Genomic DNA, 19149 nt, shown 5'->3' with positions numbered 1-19149 from the left:
AGGCCACAGATAGATTAAGCCTAGTTTTGAGAAACAGACAGGGTTGGATTCAAAGCTCAGCTCCACCCCTTCCTAATTGTGTCATCCAGCAAGTTACTTGACTTTTCTGATCTTCACTTGTCTCATACGTCAAATGGAGAATAATAATGCCTACCTTTCCTGATTGTCCTGAAAAGTGAATGAGATCATACATACAAAGAATCTGTCCCATGTCCACATGGCACATTGGAAGCATATAGAAAACAGTAACTGCTATTGTTAGTTAAAGCAGCAGTCACAGGCAAAGGTCTAAAGGTCCTGTGAGGTAGCAGGCCAGGGTGGAGCATAGCAAAAGAGAAGGCCCACAGCTGTGGAAAAGGGGCAGCCCCAGCCCAGCTCCTACCAACCATGGCCTGCAGCAATGTGCTTTGCAGCTTTCTTCTAAAGAAGCTGAAAATCTGAGTTTTCCTTTTTTTTTTTTTTTGAGACGAAGTCCCTCTCTGTCACCTAGGCTGGAGTGCAGTGGCGGGATCTCAGCTCACTGCAAGCTCCACCTCCCGGGTTCACGCCATTCTCCTGCCTCAGCCTCCTGAGTAGCTGGGATTACAGGCATGCGCCACCACACCTGGCTAATTTTTTGTATTTTTAGTAGAGACGGGGTTTCACTGTGTTAGCCAGGATGGTCTCAATCTCCTGACCTCGTGATCCTCCCAAAGTGCTGGGATTACAAGCGTGAGCTACCACGCCTAGTGAAAATCTGAGCTTTTATATAAACATTTTTAATTTTTAAATGTGGCAATTAATTTACACTTGAAAAGTCACTGTGAGGGTTAAACATGCGTCTGCAAGCCAAACCCAGCTTATGGGCCACCAGTTTGCAACCTCAGGGGAAAAGTGTGAACTTTTTAAGGGTGGGGCAATGGTTTCTATTTCTGCTGTTCTTGCACAGTGCTCAGTGTATATTTCTAAAAGATGGAAATCCCTTCAATTGACCCCTTCTTTGCTCTGGTGCAGAGCAGGGGAAGGGACTCAGGAACTCCCAAGTGATGGGAAGGAGGTGGGATGGGGAGCATGCTGGGATGAAGGTCAGAAAGTCCTACTGGTGCTAGGCGGAGCAGAAAGAACAGAGGTGTGAATTTCCACTTCTCTCAGACGAGTCATGGGTTAGGGAAATCCAAGGGAATCAGGTACATCACTCTTAGGAAATATGGGGACAAGAGAGCACAGGGTCTTCTCACAGCCCAGAGCTGGGTGAAGTTCTGGGTGTGTGTAGGGCGAAGTGTGAGTCTACCTTGCTGGCCAGTGACAGGCAGGGGCGGGGGGCCCGTCGAGGACTCTCCAGCTTGACGATGCTGATGAATCCAGGCTCCAGATTGTCGTCATCACTGGCATTGCACAGGTACAGGGGGTGGGACTGCAGAGAGAGGCAGACTTGGGTTAGGGAGGCTTTAGGTAGCAGGAGTGAGCTGTGAGAGCCATATACCTCTCCATTTTTCTAGGGAGGTACCAGGCAGGTCTCTTGGTGCTGTAAAAGAGTAGGCCTTATGATTGGATTGCCTCATAGTAAGCTAGTGACCACTGTTTGTCACTTCAGAGATGCTGGGGCTAAGGACACAGGTAGTGGAGGCAGACAGGAGGGAGAGGGTGTCCCAGAGGGGACCTAAATGAAGAGCTTGCTGCAAAGCAACTCTAACAACCTTCAACTCCAACAATCCTACTTCTCTAAACTGGCCAGATGCAGAGGGCTCCTCTCCTGGCCCCAGCTTCTCTACCTCCTGATCCTTCTACCTGCTCCCCAAGCCCCAGGCTAAAAGAATATCCATGTGTGCCTGCATCGGTGCTTTCAGAATCCCCATGGGCAGTGCTGGGTGCTGCTGGTGCCTCCTGCCTCCTCAGGATGCCCCCGGGAAACTGTTGCCCTGTAGATTCCCATTTCTCAGGAGGCTGGGTCTTCTCACTCGGTGCTACCTTGCTTCTCTCACTAGCCCCTTTTTTGCCTCTGCCCTGTACCCATCCTGGGATCAAGCATGGTGTTGACAGAGAGGTGAGACTATCTTGCAATGAGGCTTGGCTAAGACATAAGCTTTGACAGCTCACCCTGGTCCCAGGAATGATGCCGTGGAGGTGGAGCCAGCCCAGCCCATCTGCTCTAAGGGTATGGCAGATCCTGTCCAAGACCCTGTGCCTCTGAGCCCAGCTGGTGCTGAACAATGACTAAAGGAGAATGTGCCGACAGAAATCTGAGGCTCTCCTCATCAAAGGGATGAGACCACCTTACTCTCTCTTCTCATTCATGGCGATTTGTACACCCATTCGAATCTAATTTTCCCTAAACAAAATGTCAGAGTGCAATGAGAACAAAGTATGACTTATTTGGCCCTGAATAATCCTGTGGTCCAGGGACTCCTATATAGTAGAAACCCCACGTATCCTGGCAAGAAAGAGATTTCTTATTAGAGAGCTGCCCACACTTCCCCCTCTACTACTGTTGAAGTCTGAAGGACTTCCAGAAAGAACCACCAGAGGAACCACAGAGAATCTTGAATTTATAAAGATGTTTATGAAGATAATGTCAATGATGGATTTAAAAGCGCACTTTCTGAAAACTCTTTCAGGCTATTTCCTCTCACCGTGTCACCGTGGTCCCTTGAACATGATAGGTTCTCAATAACTATGTACTACTTTGCTTTGAATCAAAATCTCTGGGCAGGGGGTGTTGAGATAGGAAGGAGTTCCATTCTTGCTCCCAGAGTTTAAGGCCTACTAGTCTGGTAGTGAGCAAGGTTTAGTATGGGAGAAAGGTTATCATGTGCCCCTGCCCTAAGAAAAAGGCTGGGGCATGAGGGTGGAGTTGTTCTCACATCAGTGAAGCTGTAGCCCCTGTCTCAACAAGCTGCATTAGTCTCTCCATCTGTCCATGCATCCATTCATTTCTTTGTTCTGCCAACACGGAACGCCCCCTTGGTGTCAGGCTCTGTCCGATGCAGTGAGGAGCTAATGATGAGTAAGAGAGGCTCCTTGCCTTAAAGCAGCTCAAAAGACAAGCATGCAAACACATTGTGATGTTACAATGCAAGGGACTATGGGAGGGCACAAAGAGGGGCAGCTAACAATACATATGGGAAGTAGAGCAGTTTTCACAAGAGGTGACTGGAGAGCTACCTTGAAGGCTAACTAGGTATGTGTTCACCTCAGGGACCAATGAAAGGGAGCGGGGTTGGGGAGCCACATTCCTGGCAGAGGAAGCCACTGCACCAAGGAACGGAGGCCCGGCACGAGGCTGAGGTAGACTGTGGGCAGTGAGGTCTGGCATGAAAGGGAAGGCAGGACATGAGGCTGGAAGGATCTGCAAGAGTCAGGCCACAGAGCTGGGACCACAGATTTGCACTGGAGACCAATTTCTCTGAAGACTGTGGAGGAGACTCTGGTGTGGTGGGGAATCCGAAGGCAGCTGCTCCACCAGAGCAGAAGATGGAGGCCTTCCCTGAGGAAGGACAAATCGCAGCCACAGAAGGTTCTGCTCTGCTTGCTCCTTGACCCTCCCCACACGGTCCAGCCTTCTCCTGATGACTCCAAGATGCCGCTCACTGACCAGAGGGTCGCCTGGGAGAGGAAAGTCACTTTGAAGAAGTTCCTACAGTGTGTCTGCAGATATTTAAACAGCACTCTTCCCCAGGGTTGAACAGGGAACCAGCATCTACAGCTCAGTGCTGCATTGTAGGACACCTCTGACAAGGTGGAAGTGAAAAAAAACCTGGTGTGAGTCACCAAACTTGCCTGGTTCTGAATTAACAACTATGGAAGAAGGAATGGAAGGAAATTAACCATCAATAAAGGCCTCTTGTGTGCCAGAGCTTTTAGACATTATTTCACTATAAGGTAGGTGTTATAGCCATTTTTTAAAATAATTATTTAATTTTTATGAGCACATAGTAGGTGTATATATTTATGGGATACATGATGTTCTGATACAGGCATGCAATGTGTAATAATCACATCATGGAGAATGGAATATCCATCTCCTCAAGCATTAATCCTTTGTATTACAAACAATTCAATTATACTCTTTTAGTTATTTTTAAATGTACAATAAAATTATTGTTGACTATAGTCACCCCATTGTACTATCAAATACTAGGCCTTATTCATTCATTGCAACTTTTTTTTTTAAACCCATTAACCATCTCCATCTCCCCACTACCCCTATCATAGCCACTTAAAGAAGAGAAGCTTGAGGCTGAGAGAAATCAAGGTCACACAAGATTTGAACTCAACTCTGCCTGACTCCATTGTTGGAGCCATGGAGCTCCAAATGAACCCTCCATCCATCAACCCTCCATCCATCTCCATGCTAATGATAGTCAGGATGAGGACAGTACAGTTTATATTTATTGGGTAAATACTGTGGGCCAGTGATTGTTCTATGCACTTTTTCATATTAACTCTTTTCATCCTCATAACAACACTATCAGGTAGAGATTGTTATTGTCCCCATTTTAAAGATGAGGAAACGGAGGCACTAAAAGGTTAAATAACATGCCCAAGATTACACAGCTAGTAAGTGGTAGAGATTAGAAAAAAAATGGAAAGTAGTAGTAGGATAAGGTTAAAAAAATATTTAAGAACAATTTACATTTTATTTTGAAAACATGATACCTTCCCCGAACTCATTTACTAAGAAAATTTATCTTACTAAAGCATAAGGACCCAAATACAAGTCCCTAAAATGTTGGTGGTGACCCCCGGGATTCTTAGACCCTCTTTTCACTCTTCTTTTTTTCTTTTTTTTTGAGACAGAGTCTCGCTGTGTCACCCAGGCTGGAGTGCAGTGGCGCAATCTCGGCTCGCTGCAACCTCCACCTCCTGGGTTCAAGCAATTCTCCTGCCTCAGCCTCCCAAGTAGCTGGGACTACAGGCGCCCGCCACCATGTCTGGCTAATTTTTGTATTTTTAGTAGAGATGGGGTTTCACTATGTTGGCCAGGTTGGTCTTGAACTCCTGACCTCATGATCTGCCCGCCTTGGCCTCCTACAGTGCTGGGATTACAGGCATGAGCCACCATGTCTGGCCCCCTCTTTTCACTCTTGATGCCTTCTCTGGGTGACAGCAGCCAATCCCATGGCTACGGTGCCCACACAGAGGTCAGTGATTACATATGTACAGTTTGGTCTTCTCTTGAGCTCCAGACCCTTATGTCTAACCCTGGACGTTTCTACTTTAATAATCTTAAGTAGAACACCTCAAACTCGGCATGTTCAAGACTGAACTCACTCTATCCCCAAAACTGCTCCTCCAGTGTTTGCTGTCTCTGGCATTGGAACCACCATCCATCTATTACCCAAGCGAGATGCTGTCCTCCTAGCCTCCATCTCCTTCACCCCCACTCCAACCACCAATATCCAATCAATCGCCAAATTCTAACAATTCTACCTCCTAAATATTTGTCTTATTTTATTCTTTCTTCCATTCTCACTATCGCTATTCTAATACAGGCCACCATCACTGCCAACCGTATTTACCGAAATAACCTACTCCCTAGGGTCACTTCATCCCATTCGTTCTCTATATTGCAGCCAAAGTGGTCTAAAATGCTAACTTGAGCAGTTACTCTTCTACTTGCAGCTCTTACAAGGCTCCTCATAGCTCCTGAAATAAAGTCTGTACTCTTAAACATAGCTTAAAAGGCTCTGCCTGGTCTGGGCCCTGCCTCATGGCTTAACATTCCCTTCCTATATCTCTCCCCACCTTGCGACCTATGTTCCAGAAATAATAACTTGTTTCATTTCCCTGAACACCTCTGGCACTTGCTGCTCTGTCCAGCATTTCCCTAATCATACATTACCCCACGGTATTGTAATTGTCGGCTTACTTCCCTCTCTTCTCCAGATGATGACTGAGTCTAGCCTGCCCCTCACTGCCTGTTACTTTGTGGGCACTCAATCAATATTTGTTGATTAAATATTGAAAGTCTATAACCAGATAATTGACGATAGTTAACTATGAAGACAAGACAGAGCACACCCAAATCCTGATAATGGTTGCTCTGGGAGAGGAATTAGAGAGGGGCTAAGTAGAGAGGGACTTTGGTGTTTTGCTTTGAATACTTTGATCACAGGATAATACATGAGATTTGAGTTGTGTTTTTTGCTGTTGTAGAAGAATAAAAAAGAACGACAGTTATTTATATTTTGTTCCATGTCTTTTCCCTCCTTCCCTTCCAAGAAGATGGCTTCGCCTTCTATTTCCTTGCCTTAGGGGCATCTGCCAAAAGCAAATGTTGTTTAAAGTCCTCCCTTCCTGGCTTTTGCAGAAAAACTGAACTCACTGAGGAAGCATGAGTGTCCTGAAGGCAGAAGGGCCTGTGGTGAAGGGAGGGGTCAAAGTCTCAGAACCGGGAGGGCAGGAAGGAGGGGTCTGGAGCCAGTGTGAGGGGCCTGGAGCCATGCTGAGTAGTGGGAAGCTGCAGCCTGTGCCCCAGAACCGGTGGGTCCCTGGAGAAGGACCGAGTACTAGACCCCAGGAGGCTGGCCCCTGGGAGAGATGATGTGCCTGCGTGGATTTCAAGGGAATGCCTGTGTTTGGACAAGGAACATATCTGTGGTGGCCAGCATGGATGAATATCAGAGGGGTCCCTTGGATATCTTGGTTTTCATAAAACTCTGGGACTTTTGTGCTACTCTGTGAGGAGAAGTGCCCTTGAAAACAAATGTCTATGCAGCTAATGGGATAGGACCTTGGTGTTAGATTTGATAAAAAAAAAATAATAAAGTAACATGATCTTTCTAGTACAATCATATCTGTGGCATGACAATCATACTCATTATACTTTTGTATGGTTTGACTCTTTTACAATGAGAGCTTTTCAAATATTCTCAAATTAAAAACAAATAATAGCCATTTGAACTAGGACTCAGTTCAGCACCTAGCAAGAAAGACAGCATTGGCATTCCTTGGGTATAACACAGGGGCTGTCTTTGCCCTTCCTCCAAGGAATTTTCAGCCAGGAAGCGGGCTCTTGAGAAAACAGATGCAAATACATCTGTCTCCTTGGAATGCAAGGTCTCCTAATCATGAAGATGCAAACATGATTTCTACACTGGGCCACCTGTCCCCTCAGTGACACCAGGGGAGGGTCAAGAGAAATGAGCTTGCCTGATTTGAGAAGGGTGTGGTTGTGGAAGGCTCATGGAAGGTTGGTGAATTTGACTTCGTCAAAGGCCAGGAGTTAGGACACCACTGTCTCACAGGCTGCCATGAGGGGCAAATTAAGAGGCACTGGCTTTCAAGCACGAGTTAGGTCATTCTGACTCAGAATTCAGCTTTGCATACACATTTTATACCCCCTGTGTAAAGACATGTGAACTGTCCTTTGGTGGTGTGTGTTGTATTTCATATTCCTGAGTGTATTCTCCCTGTGTCCTCCTTAACTTATTTGTTCTGATTTTTTCCCCTCCCTCCCAAGACAGACCTAGAGTTCAAATTCTGACCCCATCATTTACCTGTGTGACCTTGGGCATGTTAATCTTTCTGAGCCTCATATTGCTCATCTTTGGAATGGGAACAAAAATGCTTTGTGTAGACAGGAGATAATGGATATAAGTGCCTAGCACAAAGCCTGTGGATATAAGTGCCTAGCACAAAGCTTGAGACTTAGTAAGTGCTCACTTAATGGCAGCTGTTTTTATTACTGCATCTATAATAATAAAGTCCCTTCTTATTCCTGGAAGGGACAAGGCCTTTTCTGAACCCCTCCCCGCTTCTTTGGTAATCAACAGTGCCTCTAAATGCCAGTGTTCTGCAAGGCGCAGTCTGGGACAGCTCATTATCCACAGTCACTTCCCTCCTGTTCTCAGCTCTCCAAACCCCACTGAACAAGCTCTTCCAGTTCTCAGCCTGCCTCCTTCCCATGAAGGAAGCCATGTGATCTCATTACCTCCTCACAAAGGGCATTTCAGGGCTCAACTGGGCCTGGAACTTAATGCTGGTCTCCCCTTATCCATGGCATCTCCTCCTCTTTGGGTGTGTGCTTCTGCAAGCAATTCTTCACTGTCTCCTGTTTCCCAGGAACTCTCCTCCCCACCCACCCACCCACCCCACTCCCACCCCCACCACCAACCTCTGCTGCAATCGTCTCTTAGTTCTCTGATTCCACGTACAGACCTTCAACCAGGCCTTGGACAGGTAACTTTACTGCTTGCTACAATTTTGCCTTTGTAATCAAGAACATTGGCCAGGCATCAAAGGCATCATTCTCTCCATTTCCTCTTTTCAGATTTTACAATCATCCTTTCCTACGCAACCTCCATTACCTGAACTTTTATCTTAGGTAGGAGGACACACCGGCATCATAAAGTAAAGCTCCTGCAGATATGCGGGTGGGAAAAAAACAGGTTGGCCTGAAGTTGCTGCTTCCAGATCCCGGCACCAGAATAGGCCCACCACTGAGGCCCAGCTTGGTCACCTTGCCTTGTATTGAAGGGAGTCAATGCTCACATCTACAGGTTAGATCCTAATGGTGATTGTTCAGGCTTAGATTTGGGAACCTCAAGACCTCTTTCGAAACCTTACATAAACTTGTCACTGTCTCTTTGGGATGACTGAGTTTCCATGAATCAAGTTGGGAGGCTGGGAATTGTTGAGAGGAGTTTCTCTTTATTTATTTTATTTTATTTTACTCTATTTATTTTTGAGACAGGGTCTTGCTCTGTCACCCAAGCTGGACTGCAGTGGTACAGTCTCAGCTCACTGCAGCCTCAACCTCCTGGGCTCAAGCAATCCTCCTGCCTCAGCCTCCCGAGGTGCTGGGACTACAGGCGTGCCTCACCAGCCTGGCTAATTTTTGTATTTGTTGTAGAGACAAGGTTTCACCATATTGCCCAAGCTGGTCTTGAACTCCTGGGCTCAAGTGATCCTCCTGCCTCGGCCTCCCAAAGTGCTGGGATTACAAGCACGCTACCTATTTTTTAAAAATTATTTTACCAGAAAAGTGTATTCCTGCTTCATCATATCATTTTTTAAGCTACAAAAGAAAATAATGTTGGTGGGGAGGGAGAAACATAACCTTGGGCCATCTGATGGGAGTGCACACTAGCAGGGGATGGATGAAGAGGCCTCCATGATTTCTCACTTGATTCAGGAAACCTCCCTGGGGGAACAGGGGTGCTGGTGAGCAAAAGAGCTGACAAGATAGAACTGAAATGATGTTCCAGAATCTAATAGGAAGCAGGGTGGCAAAATCTGAGGGAAAAACTGAGCTCACTGAAACTCCAGTCGGGGGCTCTGCATATCATAGGCCCTTAGTGTTTGGTGAAAGAATGAATAAAACTTGATTTGAATCCAGTTGCCATGTCGTTTATAGAAGAGATTTAAATTGCTAACAGCTGAGCCTGGTTCACACCCATAATGGACCTTCAAAATTTGTCTTTTACAGCTGAAGAAAGCAAGACTCAAGTTACAGATTGCCCACCTAGTTAAAGTTAGTCAACCTAGTTAACACCTAGTTAAAGGAGGTTGAGGTCCCCTAAATTCAACCCCACACTGCCTCTGGGTATGCACGCTGGGGAGGCTTTTCTATGGCATGGTAAACATTAGGTGAGTACTGTAATATAATGCCTGGGATCACAGTGGAAGGCTTCAGGGTCCGCATTTCTAGAATTTTCAAACTTGAATCATTCTTAACAAGACAGAAGCAGGATCTGTCTGCTCCTTGTGCTCTGCCTCCCAGCCTCGGCTTCCTTCCTCTCCTCTAGGGTTTATCTCATCTCCTCTCCTAGCCACAACAAAGGCAGCCAGACCCAGATGCTGCTCAGAGACACTTTCCCAGTGAAAAGTCCCTGTTGGTTTAGGATGAGAAAGGTGTGCCCTGAAATTACAGGTCATAGAAGCTCAGACCCAAATAATGGTCATTCAGCCAGATTGCCATTTTCCTCACTCCTTCACCCCACATTACAGATGCCATTCTTCAATTTCCAAATTCACCTATCCTCATTTCAGACTGTGCTGGAGCTCCATGATGCAACTAGACTTCTTTACATGAAAACGGCCCCCATGATGGGGTTCTCCTGACCCCACACTCTGCCTGGCATCTTTGTATGGTAATTCACAGGTCATGAGTGCACTCGTAAGCAAATAGAAGAAGGTAAGGAGAAGAAGAGCTAATTATCTGAGCTGCTTTTGAAATAAAGTGATATCAGAGAAGAAAGTTTATTTGGCACTAATCATAGACAGAGAAAAGGAGAAAAATCCCAGCCACCCAAGAAGTAGAACTTTTATATCATTATATTCTCACACGGAAACAGGGTTTGTCCTGACTCAGTCAGAATGACCTCTAACTGCAAAGGTACTAGGAAGCCACTCATGAAGTCAGAAGCAAAGAAGAGGGAGCCCATCAAATACCATTTTAGCTACGTCAGGGATCTTTAGAAGCAAGGCCATGAAACAGAATCCCAAGTTCTGAGGCCTGTGAAGATCAAGACCCTAAAAGATAACCCAGTCATGTGTTCCGGACTCCTTTTCTCCACCAGGTGAGGAACTCAGGGCTCAACCATCCAAAAATCATACTAATGAGTTCTGGGAAGTCAGCTGAGTTCTGACCACTGTCCCAGGAAAGATCTTGTCACCCTCACTGACCTCCATCTTATAAGGAGTACCACTGAGTCCCCTTGTTTAGCTAGGTCTTATCCAAAGAAGTCCTCTGCAGAAAGGCCGAGGTCTTGACACAGATGGCAAGTATTGCTAGGGGTAATATCTAATTCCCACAGGCCCAGGATAAGGTCTATAGAGGCTTTGTCTAGGGCCCTTCTGAGGCATGGTCTTAACTCTTGCCACAACAAAGTAGTTAACTGAACTCTCACACCTAACCCAATGTGCTACTTGCAAACAGCCTTGACACAGTTTGCTTTATGATTTGATTTTGCTGTTCCTGTTCCAGCCAAACTCATGCCAGAGATGGCAGGAATCTGAAAACCTACTAGAATCAGATAAGTGTTTATTTTTGAGTAATTATTTAGGTTAAGATTTCAATGCTTTAAAGGCCAAAGACTAAAGCCAGACAGTCCCTGTGAAAAACACCAAAGAAATGAAACTTAAGGAAACCAGATCATTTGTTTAAATATGCCAGAGGCCCATCTGGACTACCAGCAGAGCTACTTGAGCATTGCTAAGTTTGGTGATTTCAGTGCAAGAGTGCTAAATAGCTTCATTAACATGGTTACTTCACACATAGTCCAGGTCTTTCAGGCTTAGTCTCCTGCTCAGAGGCTGTAGGGATTTCAAGGTGTCCTGCAAACTCTGCTCCATACTACTGTCTTCCACAACTGTCTTGCCCTGGGGCTTAGAAGCCCTTTGAGGGCAGATACTATCTCCAAATGGGCTGGCTCAATGAAATCTTCTATGCTCAGATTTGCGTTGGCATAATGTAAGTGGGGATGGAATGAAGCTATGAAGCTTGCTCAGCTGGTCCCACTCTCCAGCTCCTAGGAAGTAACACACAATATTGTATTTACATTGCAAAGTGGAAAAAATATGGAGGATGGGCCTGGGGTTCAATAAAGAAACAATAAAGGATCATAGGGGTAGTTGCACTCAGAAATAACATCAGGAGGAAAAGGACAAAATTATTCAAGCCACCAGCCAACTCAGATGCCCAGAGTCTCTCCTCAGAAGCCATTGGGGGGTTGACATTAGGCCAAGAAGGCTTCTGTTCAGAAGAGGCAACAGCCAGGAAGGGCTTGTGTTGGAGATAGCCCAAGGGCTCCAGCCTGACTGCTGACAGCCCTTTGACCACAGCTCTGAATCTTTGTCCATGGGGTGGCCCTAGGGAAGAGGCCTGCTTTGGGGGGACTGTTTAATGATTTGCCAGCAAAGAACAAGGCAAACAGACTGCTGGCAGCTGCCTAGATGCAACAGGAGAGTGGATTTTTATTCCCACCCACAGTGTAGCCTTCCAGGCAGGGGATAAAAGAAAAAGTGAGATGGCTCTGGGAGAGCCTGGGAGGGATTGCCATTTGGAGCTCAGCATTTCACTGGATCTCTATGGATGGTGCCTGGATATCTCAGCATTGGTGCCAGCTGGTATTTCCATCCTCTGAATATTTTAGAAATTCCCAATAGTAGCATCTCTTGCTCTCCTAGGAACTAAAAAGTAAGATATATAAATAGCCTTTTATGGAAGAATTCTAGGCATTAAAGAGAATGAAAGCAGAAAAACACTGTCTTAGCTCCTAAGAAGTGTTTTACAGAAAACATATGATGGGAAGATAGTTTGGTTCTCTCCCAAATTATTTTTCCTTTCTCTTCCCATGGACGTTTCCCTATTTCCTTGGTTCTATAGAGGAAAAAAATGGCACCTCTCCTATCCCCTGTGAGCCAAAGACTGTGAGAACTCCAGTCTTATAGCTCTCTACCTCTTTTTGCCCTTGACTTCCCATGCCAGTTCAAATTGGGCCCTTCTCTAATCCTTTGACCAGCCCTCAGTCCCCAGAAACTAAATACTTTCCCTCATATATTCCCCTAAAGCCATCTATTCAAAATTCTTAAATGACACTTACCTCTTACTGTGGGTCAATGCTCCATTGTGACCCATTCTCTTACCTATTTCCTCCAGCAGAATGCCTGATTCTTAGTGCAATAAAACATTAGTTCTTTCCTCCTTCCTGCAAAGTAGAATCTGAGCTCCTTGAGGTCAGGGACTAGGTCTTATTCGTCACTTACATCATGCCAAGCACACAGTAGATATTAAGAAAAATGCATGTTGAATCATCTGTTTTAATAAACAGATGTGAGGTAAAATAAATTTGGTGGTTGCCTTGTCATTTTATCAGAATATGATTATTTTCAGATTTCTGCTTTCTCTTCAGAAACTTTCTGTATACTCCCTGTAAGTTTCAGTTTCAAAGTCAGCTTTAGAGTATCTTGACCTCATCACAAGGCAGAGTTCTCTTCTTTCCTTTTCACCATCATGCCTAGATCTCCTCCACAACCCTGAACAAAACTCATTTCTTTCTGGAGAATCTTCCTGTTTAATAATCCATCCCGTTAAGCTTTTATTGTCTCCTCTCAGTATCAGTGTACTGCATAACCCTGAATGGGGAAGAAAGCAACATTCCTCCCTCCCCAAAGGAATGAGTCCTGGTCTCAGGAGAGTAACACCTGACTGTAGGCTACAGCAGTGTATACACATGCTCAATGCACAGGGTCTTAAGGCCATTTGTTAGACAACACACAGGGCATGGGAATGCACAGAGCACAGCACATAAAACACTGGGGGAATGTGGAATGATGGACTAACTTGCTCTTGCTGTATGGCTTTGGAAGTACTCTCTTGTCATTTTGGGCCCTTCAGTCTCTCTTCCAGATTTGTTGAGAAGTTATTTTTTGAGAGAAGCCATTTAGAGACTATTACAAACAATTAAAAAAAAATCCCTGCAGTATTGACAGAAAGAAACTCTTGCCCCACTGGCTTCAGGCCATAGTGTCAGCTGTCTGCAGTGAACTTCAGTCCCTACCAAAATTTTATGAGGAGTTGGCCCAGAGATCTGCACAGAAAAGTTCTGGGAAAACTTAGAATCAGTTCACTCCGGATAATATTCCATATTTTTTCTGAGTGGGTTTTTCTTACCTTTGGTGGGATGAGAGATGAATTACATTTTTTCCCCCGTCCCTTATTCCTTGAAAAGCGGATGTATCTGAAGCCCAAGTTTTTTTGTTTGTTTTTCTTTGTTTTTGAGACAGAGTCTCACTCTGTCACCCAGGCTAGAGTGTGGTAGTGTAATCATAGCTCACTGCTGCCTCGACCTCCCAGGCCCAAACCTGGGAGGATCATACCTCAGCACCCCCCAAGTGGCTGGGACTACAGGAACACACCACCAAGCCTGGTTAATGTTTTTAATTTCTATTTTTGGTAGAGAGAGGGTCACCCTGTGTTGCCCAGGCTGGTTTCGAAATCCTGGCCTCAAGCAATCCTCCTGCCTCAGCCTCCCAAAGGGCTAGGACTATAAGCACGAGCCACTGCACACAGCTGAAACCCAAGTTTTTTTGTTTTTTGGATTTTGGTGTTTTTTTTTTTTTTTTTCTGTTGCCCAGGCTGGAGTGCAATGGCGTGATCTCAGCTCACTGCAACCTCCGCCTCCCGTGTTCAAGCGATTCTCCAGCCTCAGCCTCCTGAGTAGCTGGGATTACAGGCATGTGCCACCATGCCTGGCTAATTTTTGTACTTTTAGTAGAGACGGGGTTTCACCATGTTGGTCAGGCTGGTCTCGAACTCCTGACCTCAAGTGATCTACCCGACTTGACCTCCCAAAGTGCTGGGATTACAGGTGTGAGCTACCGAGCCCAGCTAAAGCCAAAGTTTTAAAGACTTCAGTTGAAGAGACATTTGATTCCACCACCCTGCGTTTGCTTCAGCTTCCCGGCAGCTTGATCAGCTCTCCAGCCTACCCTGCCCCTGAGAATGTATGTAGGCCACCTCAGGCCAAAGGCAGTTGTATGTTCAAATATTCCAGACATCCTTTGACTTGCTCTTTGTGAACTATGAGCTCTTTGTTACTTCTTAATTGTTCAAACCTCTTTATTTTTCTTGCTAAGTGCAAATAGTAAGAGACACAAAAAGATAATCAAAGGCTGATAAATGAGAGAGGAATCTTCTCAGTTATCAGGTTGGCTCTGATGAATAGGAGTTCCTGTTCGCATTTGTCAGGAGATTCGGGGAGGTGCCATCCCCACACTGAGTGGGTAAGGGAAGTACTTAGAGAGTTAGGGAGGGGAGCCAAATTCCTGGGTTGAGAGTTCACAGGGCAATGAGGATCAATAGCAGCACTTTTGATTTGTACACTGTTATCAAGGTACAAAGCAACACTACCCTTTGTCCTTTTTATTTTTACTCTGCTAATGGAACCCTTCACCCTAAATTAAGATTATTATTCAGCTTTGATGTTGCATTTTATATTAGCAAAGTGCTTTATAATCCTTCATTAGCTATTTTACTCTCCCTTTATTAGTACCACCCGTTTCACAAATTAGGTAACTGAGGCTTGAAGAGACAATGCAATGCATATTGGGCTTGTGACCTGGCTTCTGGGCATCGGTTTTAGGTACTAAATCTAATGAAGGGAGGCTTGACAGACCACAGGAAGAAGCACAGAGTAAAAGGGCAGAAGCACGGACATAACAAGAGCTTTCTTGGGAACTAAACCTCCAATGACATAGAGAAATACTTCAAAATGTTGCTTTCTTTTGCTGGCAGTAAAATTGAGAGTTCTCCCTAGCTTAAATGAAAAATGTGACTACCAAACACATCTTTAACAGGAAAACAGTTTTCTTGATTGCTGAATTTCCTCCCTAACAGAGTTGAAATAGAAAAATGAATGTGTTTGAACTTAATGGTGTCAGTTGTTTCCTAAGAAAGGGACTGATGCTACAGCAAGACAAACAGCCCTAAATTACTTCTGACCCAATGAATACGCACTTCTTGACTCTTCACGTGTTGCTCATGACATAATACTATTCTAGTTCTTCCACTTCTCTGATTGTCCTCACTTGTTGCCTCTTCCTCTTACTTTTCTTCCTCTTCTTGTTTAAATATGTATGTTTCCTAAAGATGTATTCTCTGATCTCTATTATCTCTCTTCCGAGGTTCTTATTCACTCCAGTATCTTTAATTATGATTTCCAAATTGGTCTCTGAAGTCAAATCTTCTGTACTTCAAAATGCTTGTTAGACATTATTTATTTGAAGTCCTACTGATACCTCAAACTTAAATATACCAAACCTAAATATCATATTCTCCCTGCACTCCACCCTAAGCCAATAACCTCTCTTAACTTAACCTATTTCAGTTAACGGCACCACCATTTTCCTAGAGACTCTGACTGAGCACCTCACAGTCATTATGATTCCTCCTCCTAGTAATTGCAAAGACTATGCCATCACTTGTCTTTGGAGATCTACCTTTTCTATGTCTCTGGAGTTGGAACCATTACAGCAGACTTCTAACTAGTCTTTAGTCTTTCACCATTCTAAAGCTCTCTGTCATTTCAAGAACAATCTTCCTAGACACAGCACTGATCCTATCGTTGCCCTGTTCAAATACTATCAGTGGCTGTCCACTGTCTTCTGAATTAAATTCAAACTCCATAGCCTATCAAATCAAGGCCTCGGTGCTCTGTACTGGTTTTGGAATCAGACAAGTTGGTTTTAAATTTCAGCTCGGTTTTGCATTTCGACTCTATCACTTCCAAGCTGTGGGTAACCTAATCTCTCTAAGTCTCCTTTCAAAAATGGAGGCTGGGCATGGTGGCTCATGCTTGTAATCCCATAACTTTGGGAGGCCAAAATGGGTGAATTACTTGAGTTCCCAAGTTCAAGACCAGCCTGGGAAACATAGCAAGACCCCATCTCTACGAAAAATTTTTTAAAAATTAGCTGGGCACACAAGCACATGTCTGTAATCCCAGATACTCAGGAGGTTGAGGCTGCAGGATTGCTTGAGCCCAGGAGGTTGAGGCTACAGTGAGCTATGACTGTGCCACTGCACTCCAGCCTGTGCAAGACCTTGTCCCTAAAAAAACAAAAAACGAAACAACAACAACAAAAAACACCATGCAGCCGGGCGTGGTGGCTCATGCCTGTAATCCCAGCACTTTGGGAGGCCGAGGTGGGAGGATCACAAGGTTAGGAGTTCGAGACCAGTCTGGCCAATATGGTGAAACCCTGTCTCTACTAAAAATACAAAAATTAGCCGGGCTTGGTGGTGCACGCCGGTAGTCCCAGCTACTTGGGAGGCTGAGGCATGAGAATCGCTTGAACCCAAAAAGTGGAGGGTTGCAGTGAGCTGAGATTGTGCCACTGCACTCCAGCCTGGGCAACAGAGCGAGACTGTAAAAAAACAAAACAAAACAAACAAAAACACCGTGCAAGAAGATCATTGCAGAGATAAAATGAAGTAACATATTTAAAGTACCAGCAGTTCCTGCACATAGTAATCACTCAAAAGTATGTGTTTCTTCCCTTCTCCTCTACCTTTTCAGTTTCATCCCCACCTCTTCAATGCACCATACTACTTGTCCAAAATAAATTGGATTACTCACTATTCTCTCACATTCTCTTGGAATGCCTGTTATTTCTGTTCTGTGACTTATTAAAATCCTATATATCCTTCAAGGGCAAGTTCATATGCTACCTCTTCCATGAAGAATCTTTTCTTCTTCATCTGAAATGCCCCAAATATCTCGTTTGTATCTATGTGTGGTAATTTTCACCTTTTGCTTTATATTCTTTTTTTTTTTTAATAAACAGAGATGGGGTCTTGCTATGTTGCCCAGACTGGTCTCAAACCTCTGGCCTCAAGTGATCTTCCTGCCTTGGCCTCCCAAAGTGCTGAGATTACAGGTGTGAGCCACCATGCCTGGCCTATACTCTTACTTACTAAATTGAGGGCAGGAGTTTCTTTATAATCCCGCATAGCACAATGCTCTAACATAAAAGGCAGCCAAAAAATGTGTGCTAAATTAATATTGAAAATGTGAGCTTTTGGTCCCCCAGGTCCACTTTGGTCCATTTCTTTGTGATTCGTACTTCACACTAAGCACTCGTTAGAAACAACCTCTGGAAGGATATCAGAATTTCAAACAATGTTAACAGAGAAGCTGAGTCAGTCTGGGATTAAGTTCAGTCCTAGTTCAGCCAAAAGGAATTGTCTGGACCCTGTTCCTGCTTGAGGAGATATCATAATTTGGCAGCTTGTGTGAGCCATGGGAACACACTTGAATACATTTACATGAGAGCATATTTGTCTTAGAAATAGGTACGCCAAAGTGCATGACACCTGGCTGGGTGCGGTGCCTCACACCTATAATCCCAGCACTTTGGGGGGCCAAGGCAGGCAGATCACTTGAGGTCAGAAGTTCGAGACCAGCCTGGCCAACATGGTGAAACCCCATCTCTACTAAAAATACAAAAATTAGCCGGGCATGGTGGCAGGCGCCTGTAATCCCAGGTACTCAAGAGGCTGAGGCAGGAGAATCAGGAGAATCGCTTGAACCTAGGAGGCGGAGGTTGCAGTGAGCCAAGACTGTGCCACTGCACTCCAGCCTGGGCAACAGAGAGAGACTCCATCTTCAAAAAAAAAAAAACAAAAACAAAGTGCAAAACACCTATAAAAGTCAACTACTATTAGATTGACAATGACAATGGCTTCACTGGAAACAAAAGGAAATCCAAAAAGTTCTGAATAGTTCTGAATACGGCTCAGCTAAGATATAACTATCTTACTCTGGCTTTCATCCAATACATTTCCTCTTGGCCCAGTTAGCGAATGGGTAATTATATGACATCAGCCACCATGGGGTGGCTGGGACATAAGGTGGCTTCATGGTGCCATATAATGTGGCACCAAGTTTCTTAATCACCAACCACAGGTGCATCAACTCTTCCCCCCACCACACACACCCCCTCCATAAAACCACCTTATCTGATATTTCTGTTGACACAGTGACTATGCTTCAGGCACTTTCCTTTGCTTCTTCTTAATGTTTGTTCGGGTGGGTACCTCTGTGCAGATGCCTATAAATGAGTTCTTAGGGTATAGGAGTAACCACCCAGTCATCAGGCCACACTTTTGTTTTTGGGCAGGCTTATCTCAGAAATTAGCAGCATATGTAATTGCTAAGCCAAAACCTACCTGAAATACTTCAGAGGCTAAGCCCCTTTCCTAGCCAAATACCTAACTACTAGAGTTGCTGTCTGTCACTAAGTTGATTCCTTGCCTGCGCATTATCGGACCTGTTTCTGGAGCCATCTTTCTCCCTAAAATGACAGCTGCTACAGTTTCCTCCAAACCCTTTGTGACATGGCAGATCAATGGCTCCCAAGTGATCCTTGTCAAGAAACAGAGACTCACTTCATGTGACCACTGAGTACAATGCTGGATGGGCATGCACAGAGATTTCCCTCATAGGTACATCAGAATGGGTCTGAAATATGGCCTCTTACTTGGCAAGTATTTGATGAGCACCTATCTTCTTCCCAAAACTGTTAGGTCCAACCCAGGAGGTACAGTCTCATTGGGGAGATGACATATACACAAAGTAAACGGTGGTACAAAACGACATTGTATCAAAGGCCACATTGTGTGGTAAAGCCAATAGGTCCTACAGGATTTGTGGAGGAGATGGA

At 44.8% G+C, this 19149-nt stretch overlaps 1 protein-coding gene across 6 annotated transcripts in view; it reads right to left on the bottom strand.

The window, feature by feature from the left end:
* The window catches only part of RNF43 (ring finger protein 43), a 64299-nt gene that overhangs the window by 16283 nt on the left and 28867 nt on the right, over window positions 1-19149 (bottom strand). For all 6 annotated transcript variants that reach the window (XM_054457948.2, XM_063655909.1, XM_054457951.2 and 3 more), the window contains one exon: window positions 1271-1393. In XM_054457948.2, coding sequence (XP_054313923.2) covers window positions 1271-1393 — 123 coding nt within the window. The remainder of the gene's footprint in view (window positions 1-1270; window positions 1394-19149) is intronic.

This window comes from Pongo pygmaeus, chromosome 19 (assembly GCF_028885625.2).
Source record: "Pongo pygmaeus isolate AG05252 chromosome 19, NHGRI_mPonPyg2-v2.0_pri, whole genome shotgun sequence".
NCBI lineage: Eukaryota > Metazoa > Chordata > Mammalia > Primates > Hominidae > Pongo > Pongo pygmaeus.
Note: the sequence above shows the minus strand (reverse complement) of the source record. Positions and strands in the feature narration are given on the sequence as shown.